General features: G+C 49.0%; 1 protein-coding gene across 3 annotated transcripts in view; it reads left to right on the top strand.

Moving 5' to 3' along the window:
- Positions 1-25,209, top strand: part of FAT2 (FAT atypical cadherin 2) — a 75,862-nt gene that overhangs the window by 20,578 nt on the left and 30,075 nt on the right. For all 3 annotated transcript variants that reach the window (XM_066388190.1, XM_066388191.1, XM_066388189.1), the window contains 9 exons: positions 1,539-4,817; positions 5,779-6,093; positions 11,023-11,081; positions 12,808-13,119; positions 14,515-14,725; positions 17,536-17,675; positions 18,246-18,527; positions 19,592-19,802; positions 21,129-25,187. In XM_066388190.1, coding sequence (XP_066244287.1) covers positions 1,559-4,817; positions 5,779-6,093; positions 11,023-11,081; positions 12,808-13,119; positions 14,515-14,725; positions 17,536-17,675; positions 18,246-18,527; positions 19,592-19,802; positions 21,129-25,187 — 8,848 coding nt within the window. In that variant the 5' untranslated portion in view covers positions 1,539-1,558. The remainder of the gene's footprint in view (positions 1-1,538; positions 4,818-5,778; positions 6,094-11,022; positions 11,082-12,807; positions 13,120-14,514; positions 14,726-17,535; positions 17,676-18,245; positions 18,528-19,591; positions 19,803-21,128; positions 25,188-25,209) is intronic.

The following is a 25,209-nucleotide window of genomic DNA, read 5'->3' as shown; positions in this document are numbered from 1 at the left end:
GAATTCTTCTCTGTCACAGGCTCTCAGCCCACATCAGGCCCTTTTCCATCCCTGCCCCCACCCTGCCTCCATCCTGGGACGCTACCGGCAAGGTCTAAAAGACTACACTGACTTCCCTCAATAGACCAAGATCCCAGCCATTCCCTTTCCCCCTTGCTCTAGAAGTTTAACTCTTCCCTGCCTTTGAAGAGCAAGGCAACTGGAAAAACAAGTCTGGCCTGTTGCATCCAGGAATGCTGGGCACCTCTGGCTGGCAGCCACCAGGCTCCTGGGAGTCAAAACTCCCCTGAGCGGGCAGGCACCAGCTTCTAGGAGGGCCAGTTTAGCAACCAGCTCTGCCCTCCCCTCTGCCTGTCCTGTCCTGGGCCCTGATGAGCCTCACATTTTGACCCAGGCTTGAGTTCAGGGAGAGAATGGGGACAGCAGCAGGTGTTAGAGGGGCAAGCATTAGGTCAGTTCAACAGCTCCCAGGGACTCGTTCTCACGGGGCCACCCACCATGTGACTTGGGGCAGGACGCCTTCCCCCTCCGGGTCTCCCTTTCCCCATCTGTGCGTGAGAAGTGGGATCAGAACTCTGTCCTCTCCAGGGTCCATGTCAGCTCCCAGGAGTTGAGGAGTTTTCTGTGTTCGAGGTGGGACAGGTGTAGGTAAGCCTGGGAGAGGCAAGCAGCCCTGGCCTGTGATGGCAGGAGCTGCGGATCTAACTCTCGCTCTGCCTCTACCTTGCTGCCAGGCCCTGCGCAGCCCCTTTCCCGCAGAGAAACGCAGCCTCCTCGCTAATAACAGCTAGTGGGGAGCTAAATCTTACTGTGTGTCAGGCACCCTGCTAGGCCAGGCCCTTTACTCTGCTGTTTCATTTCATTTTCACAACAATCCAATGACGTAGATAATATTCTTGAGCCCATTCTACAGAAGAGGAGATGGAGGCTCACAGAGGTTAAACAATATGCCCCGAAGGTCACCCAGCTAGTGAGCAGTGGAGCCAGCATGGATGGCCAGGCCTGTGACTTTGGCCACTTGGCTTTTCTGCAGTCCCTGCACAGGAGCTCCCATTCAGTTCAGCCGGAGCTCGTCAGCCCCGCGGGAGGGGTCTTGTTGGAAATACTGAGACAGGTTGCTATGCTGGTTGGGACTGTGTTACCATCGCTGGCGAGCCACTGAGTGTGTTTGGAAAAGCAGTGAAGGGGTCCGGACTGTGTTGTCCCTGCCAGGTGCCCTCGAGAGGGTATTTACACTAGTCAGGTATTGTTATTCTTCAAACACAGGGTTTCCCAATCTCAGCGCCGCTGTTGACATTTGGGGCTGGATCGTTCTTTGTTGTGGGAGCTGTTCTGTATGTTGCAGGAGGCTTAGCAGCATCCCTGGCCTCCGCCCATGGGATGCCGTTAGCACTCTCTCCCACGCTGGGATAGCTGAAAATATCTTCAGACATGGCCCATGTCCCCTGGGAGGCAAAATGTCCCGCAAAATGTCCCCCAAAATGGAACTGCAGCAGTGGAAACCATTTTCTTCCTAATTTGCACCCTTTCCCCCTCAGGGTTCCGGGAGTTTTCCACCATGATTATTGCCCTGTTGGGTCTTGTCATTTGCTTGCTCCATCGCACAACCTGTGACAAGCCCATAGAAGGGGTCATCTCCTCCTCCACCTGGCACTTCACACACACCCTTTATAATGCCACCATCTATGAAAACTCTGCTCCCAAGACCTACGTGGAGAGCCCTGTGAAAATGGGCATTTACATCGCCGATCCCCAGTGGGCAGTGAGGTACCGGATCATCTCTGGGGACGTGGCCAACGTGTTTAAAACAGAGGAGTACGTGGTGGGCAACTTCTGCTTCCTGAGAATCAGGACAAAGAGCAGCAACACGGCCCTTCTGAACAGGGAGGTGCGAGACAGCTACACCCTCATCGTCCAAGCCACAGAGAAGACATTGGAGTTAGAAGCTTTGACCCGTGTAGTGGTCCACATCCTGGACCAGAATGACCTGAAGCCCCTCTTCTCACCCCCTTCATACCGGGTCACCATCTCTGAGGACATGCCCCTTAAGAGCCCCATCTGCAAGGTGACCGCCACGGATGCCGATCTGGGCCAGAATGCCGAGTTCTACTATGCCTTTAACACAAGGTCGGAGATATTTGCCATCCATCCCACCAGTGGTGTGGTCACGCTGGCTGGGAAGCTCAACGTCACCTGGCGAGGGAAGTATGACCTGCAGGTGCTGGCTGTGGATCGCATGCGGAAGATCTCAGAGGGCAATGGGCTTGGCAATTTGGCTGCGCTCGTCATCTACGTAGAGCCTGCCATCCGGAGGTCCCCAGCCATCACCTCCGTGGTGGTGGCCCCACGAGACAGCAGGGAGGATGCCACCTACGCCACAGTAGTGGTAGATGCCAACAGCTCCGGGGCGGAAGTGCACTCACTGGAAATTGTTGATGGTGACCCTGGAAAGTACTTCAAAGCCATCAAATCTTACGCCCGGAGCAGTGAGTTCAGTTTGGTGTCAGTTAAAGACATCAACTGGCTGGAGCACCTTCATGGATTCAACCTCAGCCTGCGGGCCAGGAGCGGGAGCGGTCCTTCTTCTTACTCCCAGGTCAGGGCTTTCCACCTACCCCCTTCCAAACTGTCTTCCCTCCAATTTGAGAAGGCCGTTTACAGAGTACAGCTTAGTGAGTTTTCCCCTCCCGGCAGCCGCGTGGTGATGGTGAAAGTGACCAGAGCCTTCCCCAACCTGCAGTATGTCCTAAAGCCATCCTCAGAGAATGCAGGGTTTAAACTGAATGCTCGCACAGGGCTCATCACCACCACGAAGCTCAGAGACTTCCATGACCAAGCCCACTACCAGCTGCACATCAAAACCTTACCGGGCCTGGCCTCCACCACGGTGGTCATCGACATTGTGGACTGTAACAACCACGCCCCCATCTTCAACAGGTCTTCCTACTCTGGCACCTTTGACGAGAACATCCCTCCAGGCACCAGGGTTCTGACTGTTACTGCCACAGACTGGGATCATGGAGAGAATGGGTATGTCACCTATTCTATTGCTCGTCCAAAAGATGTGCCCTTTGCTATCGACCCTTACCTGGGGGTCATCTCCACCTCCAGACCCATGGACTATGAGCTCATGAAAAGAATTTATACCTTCCAGGTACGGGCATCAGATTGGGGATCCCCGTTTCGCCAGGAAAAGGAAGTATCTGTTTCTCTTAGGCTCAATAACTTGAACGACAACCAACCTATGTTTGAGGAAGTCAACTGCACTGGGTCTATCCGTGAAGACTGGCCAGTGGAAAAATCAGTAATGACAGTGTCAGCTATAGATGTGGATGAGCTTCAGAACCTAAAATACGAGTTCGTGTCAGGCAATGAACTCGAGTATTTTGATCTACATCATTTCTCCGGAGTGATATCCCTCAAACGCTCTTTTATGAATCGTACTGCTGGTCAACCTATCAGTTTTTCCCTGAAAATCACAGCCTCAGATGGGAAATACTATGCCTCGCCCACAACTTTGCATCTTACTGTCGTGAAGGACGTTCGTTTTGAGGTTCCTATCACATGTGATAAAACGGGAGTTCTGACACATTTCACAAAGACCATCCTCCACTCTGTTGGGCTTCCGAACCAGGACTCCAGCGAGGAGGACTTCACCTCCTTAAGTGCATATCAGATCAACCATCACAGCCCACAGTTTGAGGACCACTTCCCACAGTCCATTGACATCCTTGAGCGTGTTCCTCTCAACACCTCCCTGGCCCACCTGGCAGCCACGGACCCTGATACTGGTTTTAACGGCAAACTGGTCTATGTGATTGCAGATGGCAATGAAGAGGGCTGCTTTGATATCGAGCTGGAGACAGGGCTGCTCACGGTAGCTGCCCCCTTGGACTATGAAGCCACCCGTTTCTACATCCTCAATGTAACAGTGTATGACCTGGGCACCCCCCAGAAGTCCTCCTGGAAGCCGCTGACAGTGACTGTGAAAGACTGGAATGACAATGCACCCCGGTTTCCTCCTGGTGGGTACCAGATAACCATCTCAGAGGACACAGAGGTTGGAACCACAATTGCAGAGCTGAAAGCAAAAGATGCTGATTCAGATGAGAATGGGAGGGTTCGCTACACCCTGCTAAGCCCCACAGAGAAGTTCTCCCTCCACCCCCTCACTGGGGAACTGGTGGTCACAGAACACCTGGACAGGGAATCGGAACCTCGGTATATACTCAAGGTGGAGGCCAGGGACCAGCCTCAGAAGGGCCCCCAGCTCTTCTCTGTCACTGACCTTACCATCACACTGGAGGACGTCAATGACAACTCTCCCCAGTGCGTCACAGAGGTCAGCAGCCTGAAGGTCCCGGAGGACCTGCCCCCAGGAACTGTCCTGACCTTTCTGGATGCCTTTGATCCTGACCTGGGCCCAGCGGGAGAAGTGCGACACGTCCTGTTAGACGATGCCCACGGGACCTTCCAGGTGAACCCGGTGACTGGCGCCCTCACTCTGGAGAAAGAGCTGGACTTTGAGAGGAGGCCTGGGTACAATCTGAGCCTGTGGGCCAGTGACAGTGGGAGGCCCCTGGCTCGCAGGACCCTCTGCCATGTGGAGGTGACAGTCCTGGATGTAAATGAGAACCTGCACCCTCCTCGCTTCGCCTCCTTTGTGCACCAGGGACAGGTGCAGGAGAACAGCCCCCCGGGAACCCAGGTGATGGCAGTGGCTGCCCACGATGATGACAGTGGCTTGGACGGGGAGCTCCAGTACTTCCTGCGGGCTGGCACCAGTCTTACGGCCTTTGGCATCAACCAAGACACAGGTACCAGGAGTGGGGCAGGATGGGAGTGGGTGGGCCTCAGGGAGCTCAGGCCCCGCCCGGAAAGGAGTCAGACTGCAGGCTGAAAAGAAGAGCAACAGGTAGGGACTTTCCTTTCTGCCCCTGTTATTTTATTTTTAATCTAGTTTAATTATACTGAGGAAATGTATATACATATACATGCATATGTGTGCATCCATTTAAGTCAGATTAACCATATCACTAGTATCTCTTCCGCCTGTGGCTACCTGATCTTGGTGAAGTCATGTTCTTTCTTTGGGCCTTAGTTTCCCCATCTGTCAAAGGAATAGGTCCCTTCAACTCTGAATGCTGTGACTGTGAGCACGGGCCCTGCCCTCTCATGTAAGTCCTTCCAGCTGAGCATGAGCCATGGGAACTTGGGGAGCAAGCCTCTTATGCTCACTAATGGACCCCCAACTTCTAGAACAGTGCGTGCAGGCCCGCAGTAAGCAATTTGTGGAGCTCAGTCTCTAAACCGTGAAGATAATGGAGAGGGGAACGGCAATTTATCTATCAAACCCCTCACCTTTAAATTGTATCTATAATACTCAAAGCTTGAAGGAACCAGTTTGAGGACAACTGTTAAGGAAATCCCGTAGAGAATGCGAAATAAAGCAATCAATAAGACTTGGGTGAAGTAGCCGGGAGAAAGTAGGTCAACCACCACCATCTTCTAGAAACCCTGCAGATGCCCATATGCCAGCGGCCGGGGCCCATTCCAGCAGAGAAAGGCTCTGAGAGGTTCAATAGTGAGGATATGCATTTCCCCGCGTGGGAACTTGGCAGCTCCCACACCGTATTGTCAATGGTTTCCTTTCCTCGTGGAATACCTATTAATATCCTTTCCAGAGAACAGGGTGGGGAGTGTTAGGTAAGGTGATTGCTAAAGCCGCTTGGAGCTCTAAAATATAAATATTTTGGGTTTGGTGATCACTGTCCCCAGGAATGATTCGGACTCTGGTAACCCTGGACCGAGAATTTGTGTCCTGCTACTGGCTGACAGTACTGGCGGTGGACCGGGGCTCCGTACCCCTCTCTGCTGTGACGGAAGTCTACATCGAGGTTCTGGATGTCAATGACAACCCACCCCGCATGTCCAGACCTGTGTTCTACCCCTCCGTCCGGGAGGACGCGCCCTTGCACACCTCTGTGCTTCAGCTGGAGGCCTGGGACCCGGACTCCAGCTCCAAAGGGAAGCTGACCTTCAACATCACCAGTGGGAACCATGTGGGATTCTTTGTTATTCACCCTCTCACAGGTAAGGTCCTCAGAAACCTGGGTGAATAGGGTTCTTTGAAGGCACTGCTTTCAATGTGTGGTCCTGGACCAGCAGAGTCAGCATCGCCTATGAACTGGTTAGAAATCCACATTCTCAGGTCCCAGCTTAGAATCAGAACTCAGAGAAGGGCCCAGAATTTGTATATTAACAGGATAGCCAGGGGATTCTGAAGGGTGCTAAATTTGAGAACCACTGCTCTACAAGAGTCCATCTCCATGGGAAAACAAGATATGTCAATTTTCTTTCCTTGGGGCCACAGTGATGGTCGCAGGTTGCCTGGTGACTATTTCAGACCTGCAAGTGCTCCCAGCTTCCCGCTTCCCTGAGTCACAAGCCACAGGGTGAACTTCCTAACCCTAGTTCCAAACCACCCTCAAACCTGCCCATGGAGTGGTAGCAGTAGGGATCCACTTCAGGGGAGTCAGCCGTCTCACAAACATCCATCCTCGGCCAAGGCCATCTGGGGCAAGGACGCTGTGTGGTAGAGGGTTCCAGAGGTCACCAGCTTGCAGCAGAGAGCCAGGTGTCACCCACACAGGTGTTTTTGTTTGTTTGTTTTTTGTTTTGGCTTGTGCAAACTTCAAACATTGATTTTTCAAGGTGTTGCCAACATTTAAACATTAGAAAATTTCACAAAACAGGTTTCCGGTTGTTCTTAAAAAACTAGATCTGGCAACACTGACCGCTGACCCCCTCCCTTCCTTCGGGATCACAGTTGCCCACAAGCGACAGTAGCTCCCTGTGTAGAGCAGGTGTGTGTCCTCTGACCCCCACAGTCCCCTGGTTCCCTACGGCACCAACTGCCAGCCTGCCTCCCACGTCTGTGCTCCCTACCCGGCCCCTGTTGGTACTGGAAATTGAGAGCCAGTCCCCACGGCTGCAGATATTTCTCCAAGGCAACAGCTTCCTCTTGGAGGATGAACAAAAACCCTACTGCAGAGAAGCCAGACACCCTCTCCTCTGAGCCTAAGGTTCTATTCCCCAGCTCCAACATTTCACCGTGGTGAGACTGGAGGGAGGGGAAAGAGAGGAAGTTAGCAGGCAGCTCCCCGTCCTGAAGTCAAGGAGCCCAGGAAAAGCACGAGCCTGGGGGTCCTGGAGCAGTCAGTGGGTGAGGGATACACGTGTCTACTTGCACAGTGACATTGGTTTGGAACCTTTCCCATTAACCTTTGACCTCAGGGAATAGATTAGTCTTCCTCGAAGGATGCTTTCACCTTGGAAAACAGGCCTAGCTGGCTGTCTACCTGGCTCCACCCTGTCCCTCCCTTTTCAGAAGAGGAAAGAGATAGATCTCTCACCTAAGGCATTAGCTTGGCAATGTCTTCCAAATCCCGGTTCTGTTTACTGTCAACAGTTCCCTGGTATGGGGTCTGGCAAAATGCCCCAGAGGGCAGAGATGTTCTTAAGTCTTCCTGCTGTTGAGAGGAAGACATTTTTACCAACATAAGCTTCTAAAAATAAAATAATCAACACTAAGCTTGCAGCCCAGCTTTCTTAACACCACCAGGTACTGTCCCGCTGCCCTGCTTGGGTACCACGGATGCTACCCCTGTGCCCTCAATATAAAGCCAGATCCTGCTGTGGCACACAAACCTGTGCCCGAGCTGGCCCCTGCTGACCTTTCTGGCTTTATCTGCCCTCCCTCAGCCCTGCCACTCTCTGGTTCCAGCCGCAGGGCCTGCTTCGGTCCACACCCTCCCTGGCACTGAGCCTGTGCCCATGCTGCCCCTTCCGCCGTGAGTGGCTCTCCTCTCCTTTTGTCTAGCTGACCCCTGCTCTTCTTTCAGGTCCCAGCCCAGCTGTTCTTTCTTAAAAGAAGTTTTTCCTGACACTATAATACGTCTCCCAATACCACCTACCCGTCTCCTTTTTTTCAACATTCATCACATAAAACATTATATTCATTCATGTGATTATTTCATTACCCAGGACCTTCACTAGACTCCAAAGGCTTTCTAGAAGAGGAACTTTAATTGTTTTTGCGCACAATAATATCTTCAGTACCTGGCACACTGTAGAACCTCTGTAAATAATTAGGACATGAATAAATGAATCTCAACCAGCATCCACAATCTTTTGTTAAGCCCAAGATTCATTCATTTATTCGGCAGAGGGTAAAGGCATTTAAACTACGTGCTATAGAGAGATGTGAAGAGAAATATAACACAATTTCAGGCCTTGAGAAAGTTAGTCCATCAGGAGCATGAAGATCCAAATATAAAAAATTACAGGACCAGTGCAAAGGAGCACACGCTAATATATGTGTAGGCATGATGTCGTGATGGCTCAGAGGAGAGAGGAAGCTGCTCAGTGTGGTGGATCAGCGATGGTGGGTACACTGAGCTGAAGAACAGGGAGGACTTTCACAGGCAATAGTAGTAGTCTGGGAGGTCCCTGGGCAAGAAGGGTGACAGGAGCAACAGCCGGGAGGGAAGAAGCCCCAGGTCTTATTGAAGACACAGCAAGGAGGTCAGTTTTCTAAAGGCATGTCCATTTCCACTGCTTATTAACTGTAAGATCTCGGGAGAGTTCCTTGATTGCTCTATGCCTGAGTTTTTTCATTGGTAAAATGGGTGGTTGTATAGAGTAAATGAGTTAATAGCTAGAGATATGTAAGGAGCGCAGAAGAACATCTGGACTTGTGAGAGTTCAGTGAACATTAGCCTTTACGGTCCTGACAGAGGGCAGACAAGGGAGAGGAAGCTGGGAAGGGAGCTGGGTGAGATCTAGAATGGAGTGGGTCAAGATAAAAGGAGTAGAAGGATTTGGAATCCATTAGAGGTGGAGTCAACAGCAGTTGGAAAATTATTGGATGAGAAAAAGGAAGGGTCAAAGATGGGCCTAAAGAGAGGTAATGAGAAAATTTTGTTTGGAAATGAAAAAGGCTCAACTGGCTGAGTCCCCACCTCGTGCCAGGAAGAGCCTTTAGTAGCCACTCAGAGCCTTGGGGGGGGGAGGGTGCCTCTGCCATGTCCCCATTCCACACCGGCTCCCTGACACCAACCTCAGAGGGGGCACGGAGCTGATCACAGGGCAATAACAGGCAGCAAGTCTAGGAACCCTGGCCCCTAGCAGATGGGCGGAGGCAGTGGTTAGAGAAAGGCAGAGAGAGAAAAAACCCAGAGGGGCAGAGAGACATCAAAGAGTGTCAGATTCAGAGAGGCAAAGAGGGGGAAGGGAGAGAGGAAGGCTGGACAAGAAAAGAGAAGGAGAGTGGTGAGGGATTGTAAAGGCAGTAGGCAAGGCCACCATCACAGCCGCCTGGCCCATGCAGGTTCGCATTAGATTCGGACAGTCGGTAAAGAAACAATGGAGCCAAAAACTGGTGGGCCATCATCTTTAATCCTAGCTTGCACCCGGCGGGCAAGTAAAAACACACACTGGGCTCCAAAACCCACTCATTCAGTGCTCACAAAGCTACTGACTTATCCGAGTTTCCTAGAATCAAAGGTTTCTAGCTCACCAGACTTATTCACCTCTGTTCCCCATCTCCTTCTCCCTGCACAAACTCTGCACAAACTGGCTTCTCACTCAGCACTCCACCATCTTGGCTGCTTCTCCTGGCCTCCTCCACATGGCCTTTCTCTGCTCTCCTCTCTGCTCTTTCTTCTAATGCTAATCTCAGGAACCGAGAGAGCAAGCTCCCTGTCTGCCCCACTTTATAGTGCAGAAATCAAAACCTTTAATCCAATATACAAAATAGGGAAGTCTCTAATACAAAGTCACTTATCTGAGACATGACGGGATTGCACCACCCCACATCAAAAAGGGTGGGAAAGGCTTAGTCCTAAAACCAAGCCCCAGGCTACAAGAATCCTGCCTGCCCACAGCCCGCCCCCAGCACACATTAATATCACCTGGGCTACGGGCTTCCACGTGGGCAGCGCCATCTTTAACAAAGTGAGCATAATATATTTTATCTGCCCAACAGGGATAAACAGAGAGAGAAGAGAGAAAAGGAGAGGAGGAGGTAAAGGGGGAGAAGGAGCAGAAAGAAGAGCAAGGACTAGCCAGGAGGAAGGCTTACTTGCCAAGGGCCCCTTGCCCCGTACTCTTCTGGGAAGAAAAAGTTGGACAATTTGGTTCAACTGCACAAGGCAAGAACAGGTCCCTAATCACACTCCATTTCCAGCACTGCAGCCTCTACCCCAACACTAAGTCCCCTTTCCTCTCATGGAGCCCCGATCCCCACACTTCATTATTTAATTGCCTAACCAAGATCAAGAAGCTTATTGAAGTTTTTGGTTGACCCACTGACTCCAATGAATAGGTCTGTCTTTATTTAAAAGAGCCCTTCCTTACCAGCTATGACCTATGGGCTTGGATGCCCCCTGGGCCCCTGATAACCTCAGTCTTGACTGCCCCAATGCAAAGAACTGGCACCTTCTCTCTTTGGTGGCCTCAATGTATAGCCATAGTGCCTCATACTAGACTTACAAACCACTAAGCCCCCCATCCTCAGATGAGCTGAGAGGAGCCCTCCTTGGGTTCATCTGTGCTAGCGGGTCATGACAAAAGCTGGTACTAGGACCCAAATGCACAATATAATACTAACAAAGGAGTAAAACACTACCACTTTGTGATTTCTCATGAACTGAAGGCAATGATTGTGATCCCTGTTGCCAATCCTGATCAGCCGCCTTTTTTTACTCAGTAGTATGTTGAGCAAACATGGTGGAAGCGGATGCAGGTGGGGACCTCCGCACACACCATGACCTCTGCTGGGTTCTCCACTTCCTCACTTGCCCATCCCTTTCTCCAGAGTTCCATTTCCCCTTAATGTTCTTGTTCTCCAAAGGCCAGAATTCTGATCCAGGATTTGAATGTAACCCTTCAACTACCCCCCAGGAAGGTGGCTCTGGGAGCCCTGGGAGCTCAGGTCCTCCTCCTACATCTCTCCCCCAGGTCTGCTGTCCACAGCCCGGCAGCTGGACCGAGAGAGCAAGGATGAACACATCCTCGAGGTGAGTAATGGTGGTGAACCCACTCACTGGATTTGAAAACCTCCTAAAGGAGGCCAGGCTGGAGCCAGCCAGGCCTTGGGGCCACATGCGTGTCTCCAGGCACTGTGGCTGAGGGGCTAGGCTTCCACAGGAGATGCTAAAGCTGAGCCTTGCTGTGGTTGGTGGTGAAGACTCTTAGGGCCTTTGCTGGCTCTTTAACACTATGAAAGAATCTGAAATCATGTCCAAGCTGGACAGGAAGCGATGATTGATGAGTCATGCCTGCCATGAGTGCAAGAATAGGGAGCAGTATACATGTGCTATGCACTTCGGTCTGGTTTCTAGCCCATCCCCGTGATCCAGAGAGAGAGTCACCCAAGGTCAAATACTAGGACAGTAGCAGAGCCAGGATGAAAACCTAGACTTTTGTCTCCTAAATCTGTGTTCTTTCTAGGATGTCTCTAAAATCACATAAGCATCCCTGTCTGGCGCCCGTTTCAATGAGAGCCATCGATCTTGATCTAATGAGAATTAAATCAAAAGACGCTAGTTATGCACCCTCCTGAGCTATCCATAGCTGATGAATGGGCATCTCCTAGTCTTAAAGACGTCAGGCAGCCCTGGCCAGTTGGATCAGTGGTAAAGTGTCAGCCCAGCATGTGGATGTCCTGGGTTCAATTCCCAGTCAGGGCACGTGGAGAAGCACCCATCTGCTTCTCTACTCCTCCCCCTCTCACTTCTCTCTCTCTCTCTCTCTTCCTCTTCCTCCACTCTGTAGTCATGGCTTGATTAGAGCGAGTTGTCCCTGGGCACTGAGAATGGCTCCATGGCCTCGTCTCAGGTGCTAAAAAATGGCTCTAGTTGCAACAGAGCAAGGGCCCCAGATGGGCAGAGCATTGTCTCCTAGTGGGCTTGCCAGGTGGATCTAGGTTGGGGCGCATGTGGGAGTCTGTCTCTGCCTCCCTCCTCTCACTAGAAAACAAACAAACAAACAAAACATCAGGCAGGAGGCACCCACAGTCCTCAGCGGAGCTGAAATAAACGCTGCCTTCTGTGCTCCCCGACTCTGCACATTCCCTCTGCAAGAAACATTGGTGATTAGGAAGCAGCAGCTAGCTGGCCTGCTAGAGACTGAAGCATTCTCCAGAATTCAGAAAAGGCATTTATCCGTAAACACCAACATGTTTTAAAAGTTTGGAACCATGTAGAGTAGAAATGTCCTGTCTCATACCCTCGGGGTCCCGGATGCATGGGACTCTCTGTCCCTACATGAAAATACTCTCTGATTCTAAAATTGTCTCTGTCTTTCTCTCACTCTGGATTTCATTTCATGCATCAAGCCGCCCTGTCTGATTCAAAATCTCCTCATTTGTTTTCTCTAGCCGCCAGTAGCTGAAAGAAACCGGAAAACAAAGCTTATGAGAATTACCAGCGGTCTTGAGAAATGGCCCAGGGCCCCCTCCCTGGGTACAGAGCGCCAGCCTCTGTTTAGAGCCTCCATGACTTTGTCCTCTTCCAGTTCTCTCTGGTTTCTTTCCCTGTTCTTACTGGCTTTGCTGTGGGCGGGCTTACCAGAGAGCTGGCCTCCAAGTAGGTGAGGTTGGGATAATAGAAATCAGGAGCATATACCGAAATCAGACTAATTTTTCCAGGCTGTGGAAAGCAGGGGTAGTGGTAGGGTTGCACTGGGTGGCGACACATGTTCACTGCTTTGCATTTGGCAACTCATACTGGACTCCGTCCCCAGGTGACTGTGCTGGACAACGGGGAGCCTTCCCTACGGTCCACCTCCAGGGTGGTGGTGTGCATCCTGGACGTCAATGACAACCCGCCTGTGTTCTCCCACAAGCTCTTCAATGTCCGCCTTCCAGAGAGACTGAGCCCAGCGACTCCTGGGCCTGTGTACAGGCTCGTGGCTTCAGACCTGGACGAGGGTCTCAATGGCAGGGTCACCTACAGTATTGAGGAGAGTGACAAGGAAGGCTTCAGTATCCATCCAGCCACGGGCATGGTGTCATCCAGCAACACCTTCGCAGCCGGAGAGTACAACATCCTAACGGTGAGGGGGGGGGGGGGGGCTTGGACGAGGTGACATTATCAGTTCGGGATTTTCTTAGAGGAAACAGGAGGAGGAAGGCAGCCACCAGGCATGATGAAGGTGGCACCCTTGGAGAGACTGGGAGCCCCAACTTCAGCCAAACCATCAGATTTGTGGGCCTTTCTCTTTGAGGGCAGTCAGGTCCTTGCCTGGGAAAGCTACACTATATAAGGATTTTGGTGCGAGTAGAAGCTGCTCTGGAATCAAGATAAGTCTGAGTTCTAATCCTCACTCCTCCATTCTACGCCTGTGTGGCCTGGGACAAGTCATTTAACCCCTTTGAGCCTTTGTTTTACTATCTGTGAAATGGGGCTAAAAACACTTTCCTTACAGGAAGCCAGTAGAGCAAGTGGCTGGGGCATGGGATCTCATTCATGTCAGACAGCCTAAATAATCCAGTCCAGCGTCAATGCCGGCCTGGTGGAAACGCCCAGGCAGTGAGTGCACCATGCTGAGCCTGTTTCCTCCTGCACAAGGAGGTTGATAACGGTACCTCCCTCAGGGCTGTCATGCAGATTAAATTAGATATGGCACGTATTGCTCCTAGAGCAGGGCCTGACAATAGTGAAAGCTCCATAAATTCTAGTTTGTCATGTTTATGGCTTTTGGGAAGGGTAGAAGACCAGGTGTGTAAAGTCTGCTTTAGAAACTCCACATCGCCTGACCTGTGGTGGCGCAGTGGATAGGGCATCGACCTGGAAATGCTGAGATCGCCAATTCGAAACCCTGGGCTTGCCTGGTCAGGGCACATATGGGAGTTGATGCTCCCAGCTCCTCCCCCCTTCTCTCTCTCTGTTTCTCTCTCTCCTCTCTAAAAATAAATAAATAAATAAATAAATAAATAAATAAATAAATAAATAAATAAATAAATTTGGCCTGACCTGTGGTGGCGCAGTGGATAAAGCATCGACCCAGAAATGCTGAGGTCACCGGTTTGAAACCCTGGGCTTGCCTGGTCAAGGCACATATGGGAGTTGATGCTTCCAGCTCCTCCCCCCTTCTCTCTCTCTGTCTCTCTCTCTCCTCTCGAAAATGAATAAATAAATAAAAATAAAAAAATAAAAAAAAATAAAAAAAAGAAACTCCACATCGTAAGCATTCAGCTAAATAGTGGCTGTGATTATTGTTTTCACTACTCGTGAGGTTCCTGAGCACAGCTTATGTTTTGTTCACTGTGCCTGCAACCACTAGCATGTACCTGTTCACAGCAAGCCCTTGATGTGCGAATGAATGAACAAGTGGACGAGAGGCCAGCTCAGTCACGGGCACCCTGTTTCTCGCTGGCCACCTGGGTCTTTCATTTCCCAGCCCAACCCTGCAGACAAAGCCTCACTTTCAGTGTCCGCCTCTTTTCAGATCCAGGCAGCAGACCGTGGGCAGCCGCCTCTCTCCGCCAGTGTCCGGCTGCACATCGAGTGGATGCCACAGCCCCGGCCCTCCTCCATCCCCCTGGCCTTCGACGAGCCCCACTACAGCTTTACGGTCATGGAGACCGACCCTGTGAACCACATGGTGGGGGTCATCAGTGTTGAGGGCCGGCCCGGCCTCTTCTGGTTCAACATCTCAGGTGAGGCCCCGAGGAGGGCCAGCGCCTCCCATCTGTACAGACCAACCCTCGCCCTCATGGTGCCGTCCTTCTGAGCCCTCTCAAGGTCACACTCCCTGGCAGCCCCTCTTTGGGCCACAAGTAGTGACTGCCTCTTCCTGGTTCTCTGGGGCAGTGAGTAATAAGAGACCATTTGTGCCGAACTTCCAACCAGCTGTCATCTTAGTCTGAACCTCTATGGTCTCACTAGTAACTGCAGCCAGAGGTGGACGTGCCTCAGTTTCCCCAAGTGCCTGGGAGACCTCAGAGGCTGGTCCAGAGACAGCCAGAGAACACAAGTTTTATGTTTCCTCTTCTGCCTCCTTGTGAACTGCAGCGCAGAGCTGACTTCATTGACCTTGAGCCTGCGGCCAGCTGCACCCTGGGGCCATGCTTCATGTTGTGTCCCAGGTCCCATCCAGAAAGTGTCTATTCTGACTGTAGGAGATACTTGGGTCCTCACTCTGATGGCCTTCTCAGAAAGTCTTTTCTGTCTCGGACCCAAGATTTCATTAAAACTTCGGGAAGGGGGGCGGTTACAGACCCCTTTGGGAATCTGATGAGTGCTCGAGGCCCTAATCCCAGAAAGCTGCACACACAAACATAGATTTACATACAAATGTAGGGGTTTCATAGATTCTCTGAAACCCAGCCAGGGATTCCAGGTTAAGAATCTGTAATCTAAGAGTTTCGGCACCACACCAACCAAGGATTCCTATTCCAGCTTCCCAGCCTGGTTCAGAGGTTGGACATGCGCTTGTCCTCAGCTTCTGGCTTCCCACATTTACTTCCAATTCTGACTCACTGCTTTCTCATTTTCTTTTATACAAAATGAATATATATACTCCAAAGAACAGTTAGAAAACACAAATGCAGAGAAGACAATAAAAATCACCTCTACTGCCTGACCAGGCGGTGGCACAGTGGATAGAGCGCTGGACTGGGATGCAGAGGACCCAGGTTCGAGACCCCGAGGTCACCAGCTTGAGCACAGGTTCATCTGGTTTGAGCAAAAGCTCACCAACTTGGACCCAAGGTCGCTGGCTCGAGCAAGGGGTTACTCGGTCTGCTGAAGGCCCGCGGTCAAGGCACATATGAGAAAGCAATCAATGAACAGCTAAGGTGTCACAACGGCAATGAAAAACTGATGATTGATGCTTCTCATCTCTCTCCGTTCCTGTCTGTCTGTCCCTGTCTATCCCTCTCTCTCTCTGTCCCTGTAAAAATAAATAAATAAAAATTAAAAAAAAATCACCTCTACTCCCACTGATCAGAAACTAATCTACTGCTAGTTACAGTTTTGACATATTTCATTTTCTGGTCATTTTCTACACACACACACACACACACACACACACACACTTGGGGTTATATTAGAATATTGTTTTCTAACCTTTAAAAGTATAGGATGAACATATTTCCATGTCACTACACAGATCTCTATTTAGTACACTTAAAGAGCTGCATGCTCAGCCTGGCCTGTGGTGGCGCAGTGGCTAACAGAACATTGACCTGGAACGCCGACGATGCCGGTTTGAAACCCTGGACTTGCCCAGTCAAGGCACATACAACAAGCTAGCAATGAACAACAACTAAAGTGAAGCAACTATGAGTTGATACTTCTTGCTTTCCACCTTCTCTCTATAAAATCAATAAATAAAATCTTTAAATAGCTGCATGCTAATTCTGTATTTTGGGTTCTCATCATTCATTAAATCAGTTTCCTCCTGATGAGCAGTTATCTTCATTCTTTCCTGGGAATAGGTACCTTAGACCAGTGGTCCCCAACCCCCGGGCCACAGACCAGTACCGGTCTATGGGCCATTTGGTACCGGTCCACAGAGAAAGAATAAATAACTTACATTATTTCCGTTTTATTTATATTTAAGTCTGAACAATGTTTTATTTTTAAAAAATGACCAGATTCGGCCTGACCTATGGTGGCGCAGTGGATAAAGCGTCGACCTGGAAATGCTGAGGTCGCTGGTTCGAAACCCTGGGCTTGCCTGGTCAAGGCACATATGGGAGTTGATGCTTCCAGCTCCTCCCCACCTTCTCTCTCTGTCTCTCTCCTCTCTCTCTCTCTCTCTCTCTCTCTCTCTCTCTCTCTCTCTCTCTCTCCCCCTCTCCTCTCTAAAATGAATAAATTAAAAAAAATGACCAGATTCCCTCTGTTACATCCATCTAAGACTCACTCTTGACACTTGTCTCGTAAGTTCGACAATTATATTTTAAAATACCACAGTTTTTACGCCGATCGCATAATTTTATTTTGTGCATTTATCCATCCCACCCTAAAGGCCAGTCTGTGAAAATATTTTCTGACATTAAACCGGTCCGTGGCCCAAAAAAGGTTGGGGACCCCTGCCTTAGACCATGAAAATTGCCTGGCGGCCCTGAAGCAAAGCCCTATCAATCACTCTTGTATGTTTCAGTCCCGTAGCAGAGTATGTTCTGTGAATTTGGGCCTTCCCCTGGGACTCTTCAGTCCATATAAGTTCACTTTTTTCCGTATCATTATTGGGACCTTGATAATACGTAATTTGACAGTAACTTAAGATAAATTTCAGCTTTTTGGACTCCTAGGGGATAAAGTCCAGCCCATCACTCAGATATGGTACATTTCTGAACAGAGTCTTAGAATCCCTGATTTGGGTTCTTCCTTAAATGGCCTCCAGCCAAGGTTGGCCTCTACTCCCACCTCCTCTAAATCTGCCAGCCAAATCCTCCGTTGTGCTCCTGCTGCCTAAGTCACTGAGGTTGTGTGTGCTTCCTGCCCACTTCCACTCCAGGTGGGGACGAAGACATGGACTTTGACATTGAGAAGACCACGGGCAGCATCGTCATCGCCAAGCCCCTTGATACAAGGAAGAAGTCGAGTTATAATCTGACCGTGGAGGTGACCGATGGGTTCCACATCATTGCCACCCAGGTTAGAGACCTCAGTTGGGAACTCTCGAGTTGAGAGGAGATGGGAGTCCTGCTTAGTTGGTGTGAAACCACCAAAGGCGTTCAGTGGATGGGGTGCACCTCAAAGAATGCTGAGTTGGAATCAGGGTTCTGCATCGCAGTCTTATCTGATACACTTTCTATTCCTATGATCTTGGGAAGGTTCTCGTTCCCACTGTGGATCTCTGTACATCAAGGGGGTTGTCTAAATGAGCAGTTCTCAGTTAAACAGAGAGTGTCCTTGGGCTTCGATGGGTAGGAGGAATGATGTCAAGAGCCAGAGTTTTCTCTGTTTCAAAAATTGAGATTTCACACGAAATTTCATTTAAAGAAAAGGCCCTTTAACAAAGATTTGTTTTTGAAAACCACTAGACTGCATGTTACCTGAAAGCCTTGTGATTTTGAAATTTTATAATTCACTCAACAACTCCTTATCGAGTGCTATGCATCAGGCACCGTGCTAGGCACGGTGCCTGATGCATAGGAACCAGACAGACAAGTCCCTGACCTTATGGAGTTTGCAATCTACCTTCTGTCTCACTCTCCTCCCTAGGTCCATATTGTCATGATTGCCAATGTTAACCACCATCGACCCCAGTTTCTGGAAGCTCATTATGAGGTCAGAGTTCCCCAGGATACACTGCCTGGGGTTGAGCTCCTCCGAGTTCAGGCCACAGACCAAGACAAGGGCAAGGGCCTCATCTACACCATACATGGCAGCCAAGACCCAGAAAGTGCCAGCCTTTTCCAGCTGGACCCAAGCAGTGGGGTTCTGGTAACTGTGGGGAAGTTGGACCTGAGCTCAGGGCCTTCCCAACACACGCTGACGATTATGGTGAGTTAACTGAAAATGGGGTAAGATGTACGTGCATGTAGATGTGTGGGGGTGGACGCTTGGAGGCATGCTGGAAGTTCCCTCTCCCCTGATGGGCCAGGTGTGCTGATGCTCATAATGATAATCCATGAGATGAGTTGTGACATTTCGTAGCCTGCCGGAGGTACCTTCCATAGAGGATGCTGGGAGTGAAGTAAGAGATGGGACAGCTGCCAGAAAAACTCCTGCAATCTTACACTTGCTCCAAATATCCCCCAACAGTTCCCTCCTTGGTCCATGAAATGCATGAGCACAATGTGGATTTATGTAGTGTCAGACCTGGGAGGAACCCTGAGAACATTCCACCCAGAGCAAACACCAGGGTGAGATGAGCCAGTTAGATAGAGCACAAAATTTAAGGAGGACTCACTCCCAGGGTCTTGTGTCTGCACTTTTATAACCCTGAAAGTGAGTGCCTCCTTAAATTTATATCCTACATGGACTTGCCTTTCTCTAGTCCCTGATCCTGCACATTTCTCTTATAGTACACCTGAGGGCCACAGAGGACGAGAGATGTGCTCACCATCATGCAGTTCTTTATGGTGGAACCAGAACTAGATTCCAGCCTTCCTGACTCGAGGTTCAGGGTTTTTATATGTTAGTTTATCATTCTCTGGGCACATTAACATGTATTAAAGACTCTGAGAAGTCCTGAAGCCAAGAAAACTTTAACTTCATTTAATTCAATGCTCCCTACAGTTACTTGACCATAGAATTTTTTCCCTGGACAACATGCTAACATCTTGAAGCACTAATATTCTCCGAGACCTAATTTGGAAAATACTGTTTCTCTGTTAATTCCTGCCTTTTTCCTAAAGTGAAATTATCCATTAAAATAGTTAAGTGTAATCATCTATAATTAATATACTTATTTTTTTTAAAAAAAGAAGTGCATAAATACGAGCAAAATTTAAAGGAATAGAGGAATAGAGCTACAATTTGGTATATTTTTCATTGGCATTCATCTAAACCAGCTTCTTCCCATTCCATTTGCTACTCATGCCATTACCTCCTTGGGCCCACAGGTCCGAGACCAGGAGATGCCCATTAAGAGGAACTTTGTGTGGGTGTCCATTCACGTGGAAGATGGAAACCTCCACCCACCCCACTTCACCCAGCTCCACTATGAGGCGAGTGTTCCTGACACCACAGCCCCTGGCACAGAGCTGCTCCAGGTTCGAGCCGTGGATGGCGACCGGGGAGCCAATGCTGAGGTCCGTTACTCCCTTCTGAAAGGTGAGAGGCCGGGCTATAAGTCCAGAAGGGGGAAGGGGCTTTGGTACCAAGGAGGAGCACGAGCGGCATGAATCTGGAAGTTAACCATGTACCAAGCTTTCTAAGTTCTGGCGAGCTGTCACTCCAGAGCTTTCCCTGGGACTAGAATGACCTAAGCCAGGGGTCCCCAAACTTTTTACACAGGGGGCCAGTTCACTGTCCCTCAGACCGTTGGAGGGCCGGACTATTTAAAAAACTATGAACAAATCCCTATGCACACTGCACATATCTTATTTTAAAGTAAAAAACCAAAACGGAAACAAATATATTTAAGATAAAGAACAAGTAAATTTAAATCAACAAACTGACCAGTATTTCAATGGGAACTATGGGCCTGCTTTTGGCTAATGAGATGGTCAATGTGCTCCTCTCACTGACCACCAATGAAAGAGGTGCCCCTTCCGGAAGTGCGGAGGGGGCCGGATAAATGGCCTCAGGGGGCTGCATGCAGCCCACGCCCGGGCTGTAGTTTGGGGACTCCTGACCTAAGCTAATGCACTTCCAAAGATAGTAGGAACAATAACTAAGGGACTATTCATGTTATAGAAGAATTTATATGTATATTATATAAACCCACTGATGACTATACACATAGAAGATGCTTATAAGTACGTGCAACATCTTAAAATATAATATCTTTGTGCCCATACAATAGAAGGGACCTAGACCTACTTTGTAAGATGTATGGCATAGTCTTAGGAGTAATTTTCATTTTCTGCCACATCATGATTTTGTACCTCTTATGTAGTTTTCTTCATCTCAAAAATAGGATATTACCTGTGCCAAGAAGTCTTTGTAAAGATTAAAGGAGAAAAATGTATGTTAATACATGTTGTAAACTGTAGAATACTATACAAACACCAGGGGTTACTGCTATCATTGATGAGTGTTAATTATAGGTAATTAATGTAACAAAAATGATAATGTCGAGTATCCAACTAATTTGTAATGTTTGATAGCTTATAATTATCTTTCATAATAATTAGTACTTCAGAGAGTTAGAGGCTGTGGAGGGACAGAGATGAATATGACTTGCTCTCTGCCCTCAGAGAGCATGGTGTTCATTATTATATATGTATATGTATAGTACATACATATATACAATAAAATTCACATGTATATTATATGTGTATGGGTGTGTATATATATACCCTATACACCATATAACTAAATCCTTGTTGGTACAGGATGTGAATTTCACTGTCTCCTAGTTTAGTGTGACCTAGAAAGCCTAGTTGGTACCTCTCTAGGGTGTAATAAGCTTTAATTTGTCTTATCTTGTTTCAGGGAACAGTGAGGGTTTCTTCAACATCAATGCCCTACTAGGCATCATCACACTAGCCCAGAAACTTAATCAGACCAATCATGCCCGGTATACTCTGACAGTGAAGGCAGAAGATCAAGGCTCCCCACGGTGGCATGACCTGGCGACAGTGATCATTCATGTCTACCCTTCAGAAAGCAGCGCCCCCATCTTTTCAAAAGCTGAGTACTTTGTAGAGATTCCTGAGTCAATCCCTATTGGTTCCCCAATGCTCCTTGTCACAGCTACAAGCTCCTCTGAAGTTACCTATGAGTTAAGAGAGGGAAACAAGGATGGTGTATTCTCCATGAACTCATATTCTGGCCTCATTTCCACCCAGAAGAATTTGGACCATGAGAAGATTTCATCTTACCAGCTGAAAATCCGAGGCAGCAATATGGCGGGAGCATTTACTGATGTCATGGTTCTAGTTTATATCATTGACGAAAATGACAATGCTCCAATGTTCTTAAAGTCCACATTTGTGGGCCAAATTAGTGAAGCAGCTCCATTGTACAGCATGATCATGGATGAAAACAACAACCCCTTTGTGATTCGTGCCTCTGACAATGACAAAGAAGCTAATTCCTTGTTGGTCTACGACATTTTGGAGCAAGAGGCCTTGAAGTTTGTCAAAATTGATCCCAGCATGGGAACACTAACCATCACATCAGAGATGGATTATGAGAGCATGCCCTCTTTGCAGTTCAGCATCTATGTCCACGACCAAGGAAGCCCCATCTTATTCGCACCCAGGCCTGCCCAGGTCATCATCTATATCAGAGATGTAAATGACTCTCCTCCCAGGTTCTCAGAACAGATATATGAAGTGGCAATGGTAAAGCCTGTCCATCGAGGTATGGAGCTTCTCACGGTGTGGGCCAACGATGACGACTCGGAAGTCAAGTATAGCATTAAAACTGGCAGTGCTGATGCAGCTGTCGCTATCCATCCCATCAGTGGTCGGATCTCTGTGTTGAATCCTGTTCTCCTGGGACACTCCCGGGAGCTCACCATTAGGGCTTCAGATGGCCTGTATCAAGATACTGCACTGGTAAAAATTTCTTTGACACAAGCTCTTAACACAAGCTTACAGTTTGACCAGGATGTCTACAGGGCAACAGTGAAAGAGAATTTGCGAGACAGAAAGGCACTGGTGATTCTCGGTGTCCAGGGCAATCATTTGAATGACACACTTTACTACTCCCTCTTAAACGGCACTGATATGTTTCGTATGGTCAGATCTGCAGGTGTGTTGCAGACAAGAGGTGTGGCATTTGATAGAGAACAGCAGGACACTCATGAGGTGGCAGTGGAACTGAGGGACAATCGGTCCCCGCAGCGGGTGGCTCAGGCTCTTGTCATAGTTTCTGTTGAGGATGTCAATGACAATCACCCTGTATTTAAGCATCTGCCCTATCACACAGTCATTCAAGATGGCACAGAGCCAGGGGATGTCCTCTTTCAGTTATCTGCCAGTGACCAAGACTTGGGGGTAAATGGTGCTGTCACATATGCATTTGCAGAAGATTACACATATTTTCGAATTGACCCCTATCTTGGGGACATATCACTGAAGAAACCCTTTGATTATCAAGCTTTAAATAAGTATCGCCTCAAAGTCATTGCTCAGGATGGAGGAAGCCCGTCACTCCAGACTGAGGAAGAGGTACTTGTCATTGTAAGAAATAAATCCAACCCACTGTTTCAGAGTCCCTACTATAAAGTCAGAGTGCCTGAAAATATCACACTCTATACCCCCATCCTCCACACCCAGGCCCGGAGTCCAGAGGGACTCCGACTCATCTACAACATTGTGGAGGAAGAGCCCTTGATGCTGTTCACCATTGACTTTAAGACGGGTGTCCTAACAGTAACAGGCCCTTTGGACTATGAGTCTAAGACGAAACATGTGTTCACAGTCAGAGCCACGGACACAGCTCTGGGGTCATTTTCTGAAGCCACTGTGGAAGTCCTGGTGGAGGACGTCAATGATAATCCTCCCACTTTCTCCCAATTGGTCTATACCACTTCCATCTCAGAAGGCTTGCCTGCTCAGACTCCTGTGATCCAACTGTTGGCTTCTGACCAGGACTCGGGGCAGAACCGTGATGTCTCCTATGAGATTGTAGAGGATGGCTCAGATGTTTCCAAATTCTTCCAGATCAATGGGAGCACAGGAGAGATGTCCACAGTTCAAGAGCTGGATTATGAAGCCCAACAGAACTTTCATGTGAAGGTCAGGGCCATGGATAAAGGAAACCCTTCACTCACTGGTGAAACCCTTGTGGTTGTTGGTGTGTCTGACATCAATGACAACCCCCCAGAGTTTAGGCAACCTCAGTATGAAGCCAAAGTCAGTGAGCTGGCAACCTGTGGACATCTGGTTCTCAAAGTTCAAGCTCTTGACCCTGACAGCAGGGGCACCTCTCGCCTAGAGTACCTGATTCTCTCGGGCAATCAGGACAGGCACTTCTCCATTAACAGCTCATCGGGAATAATTTCTATGCTGAACCTTTGCAAAAAGCACCTGGATTCCTCTTACAATTTGAGGGTAGGTGCTTCTGATGGGGTCTTCCGTGCCACTGTGCCTGTGTATATCAACACGACAAATGCCAACAAGTACAGCCCAGAGTTCCAGCAGCATGTTTATGAGGCAGAGTTAGCAGAGAATGCAAAGGTAGGAACCAAGGTGATTGAGTTACTAGCCATAGACAAAGATAGTGGTCCTTATGGCACTGTGGATTATATCATCATCAATAAACTAGCAGGCGAGAAGTTCTCCATAAACCCCCATGGCCAGATCACCACTCTGCAGAAACTGGATCGGGAAAACTCAACAGAAAGAGTCGTTGCTATTAAGGTCATGGCTCAGGATGGAGGAGGGAAAGTGGCCTTCTGCACTGTGAAGATCATCCTCACAGATGAAAATGACAATGCCCCACAGTTCAAAGCCTCTGAGTACACAGTGTCCATTCAATCCAATGTCAGTAAAGATTCCCCAGTTATCCAGGTGCTGGCCTATGATGCAGATGAAGGTCAAAATGCAGATGTCACCTACTCAGTGGACTCAATAGAGGACTTGGATGAACAGATCATTGACATCAACCCAACCACTGGTGTTGTCAGGGTGAAAGAGAGCCTGGTAGGATTGGAAAATCGGGTTTTTGATCTAAAAATCAAAGCCCAAGATGGGGGGCCTCCTCACTGGAACTCTCTGGTGCAGTTACGACTTCAGGTGGTTGATAATGAAGTACCCTTGCCCAAGTTTTCTGAACCTCTATATACTTTCTCTGCATCTGAAGACCTTCCAGAAGGGTCTGAAATTGGTTCTGTTAAAGCAGTGGCTGCTCAAGATCCAGTCATCTATAGTCTAGTGCAAGGCACCACACCAGAGAGCAACAGGGATGGTGTCTTCTCCTTGGACCGAAACACAGGGGCTCTAAAGGTGAGGAAGGCCATGGACTACGAGTCCACTAAATGGTACCAGATTGATTTGATGGCATATTGCCCCCATAATGACACTAACTTGGTTTCCTTGGTGTCTGTCAACATCCAAGTGAAGGATGTCAATGACAACAGGCCTATATTTGAGGCCGATCCATATAAGGCTGTCCTCACTGAGAATATGCCAGTGGGGACTGCAGTCATTCAAGTGACTGCCAATGACCAGGACACTGGGAATGATGGCCAGGTGAGTTACAGGCTGCCAGTGGACCCTGAAAATAATATCCACGAGCTCTTTGCCGTTGACAGTGAAACCGGCTGGATCACCACACTCCAAGAACTTGACTGTGAGACCCGCCAGACCTACCACTTTTATGTGATAGCCTCTGACCATGGCCAGATCATCCAGCTATCTTCTCAGGTCCTGGTTGAAGTCTCCATTACAGACGAGAATGACAATGCTCCCCAGTTTGCTTCTGAAGACTACAGAGGATCTGTGGTTGAGAATAGCGAACCTGGCGAAACTGTGGCCACTCTTAAAACCTTTGACGCTGATACCTCTGAACAGAACAGACAGGTCACCTGCTATATCACAGGTAAGGGTACCTGTCTTGGGAT

The sequence above is a fragment of the Saccopteryx leptura genome, chromosome 6 (genome assembly GCF_036850995.1).
Source record: "Saccopteryx leptura isolate mSacLep1 chromosome 6, mSacLep1_pri_phased_curated, whole genome shotgun sequence".
In the NCBI taxonomy this organism is placed as follows: domain Eukaryota; kingdom Metazoa; phylum Chordata; class Mammalia; order Chiroptera; family Emballonuridae; genus Saccopteryx; species Saccopteryx leptura.
This window is presented reverse-complemented; position numbering and strand designations above follow the sequence as displayed.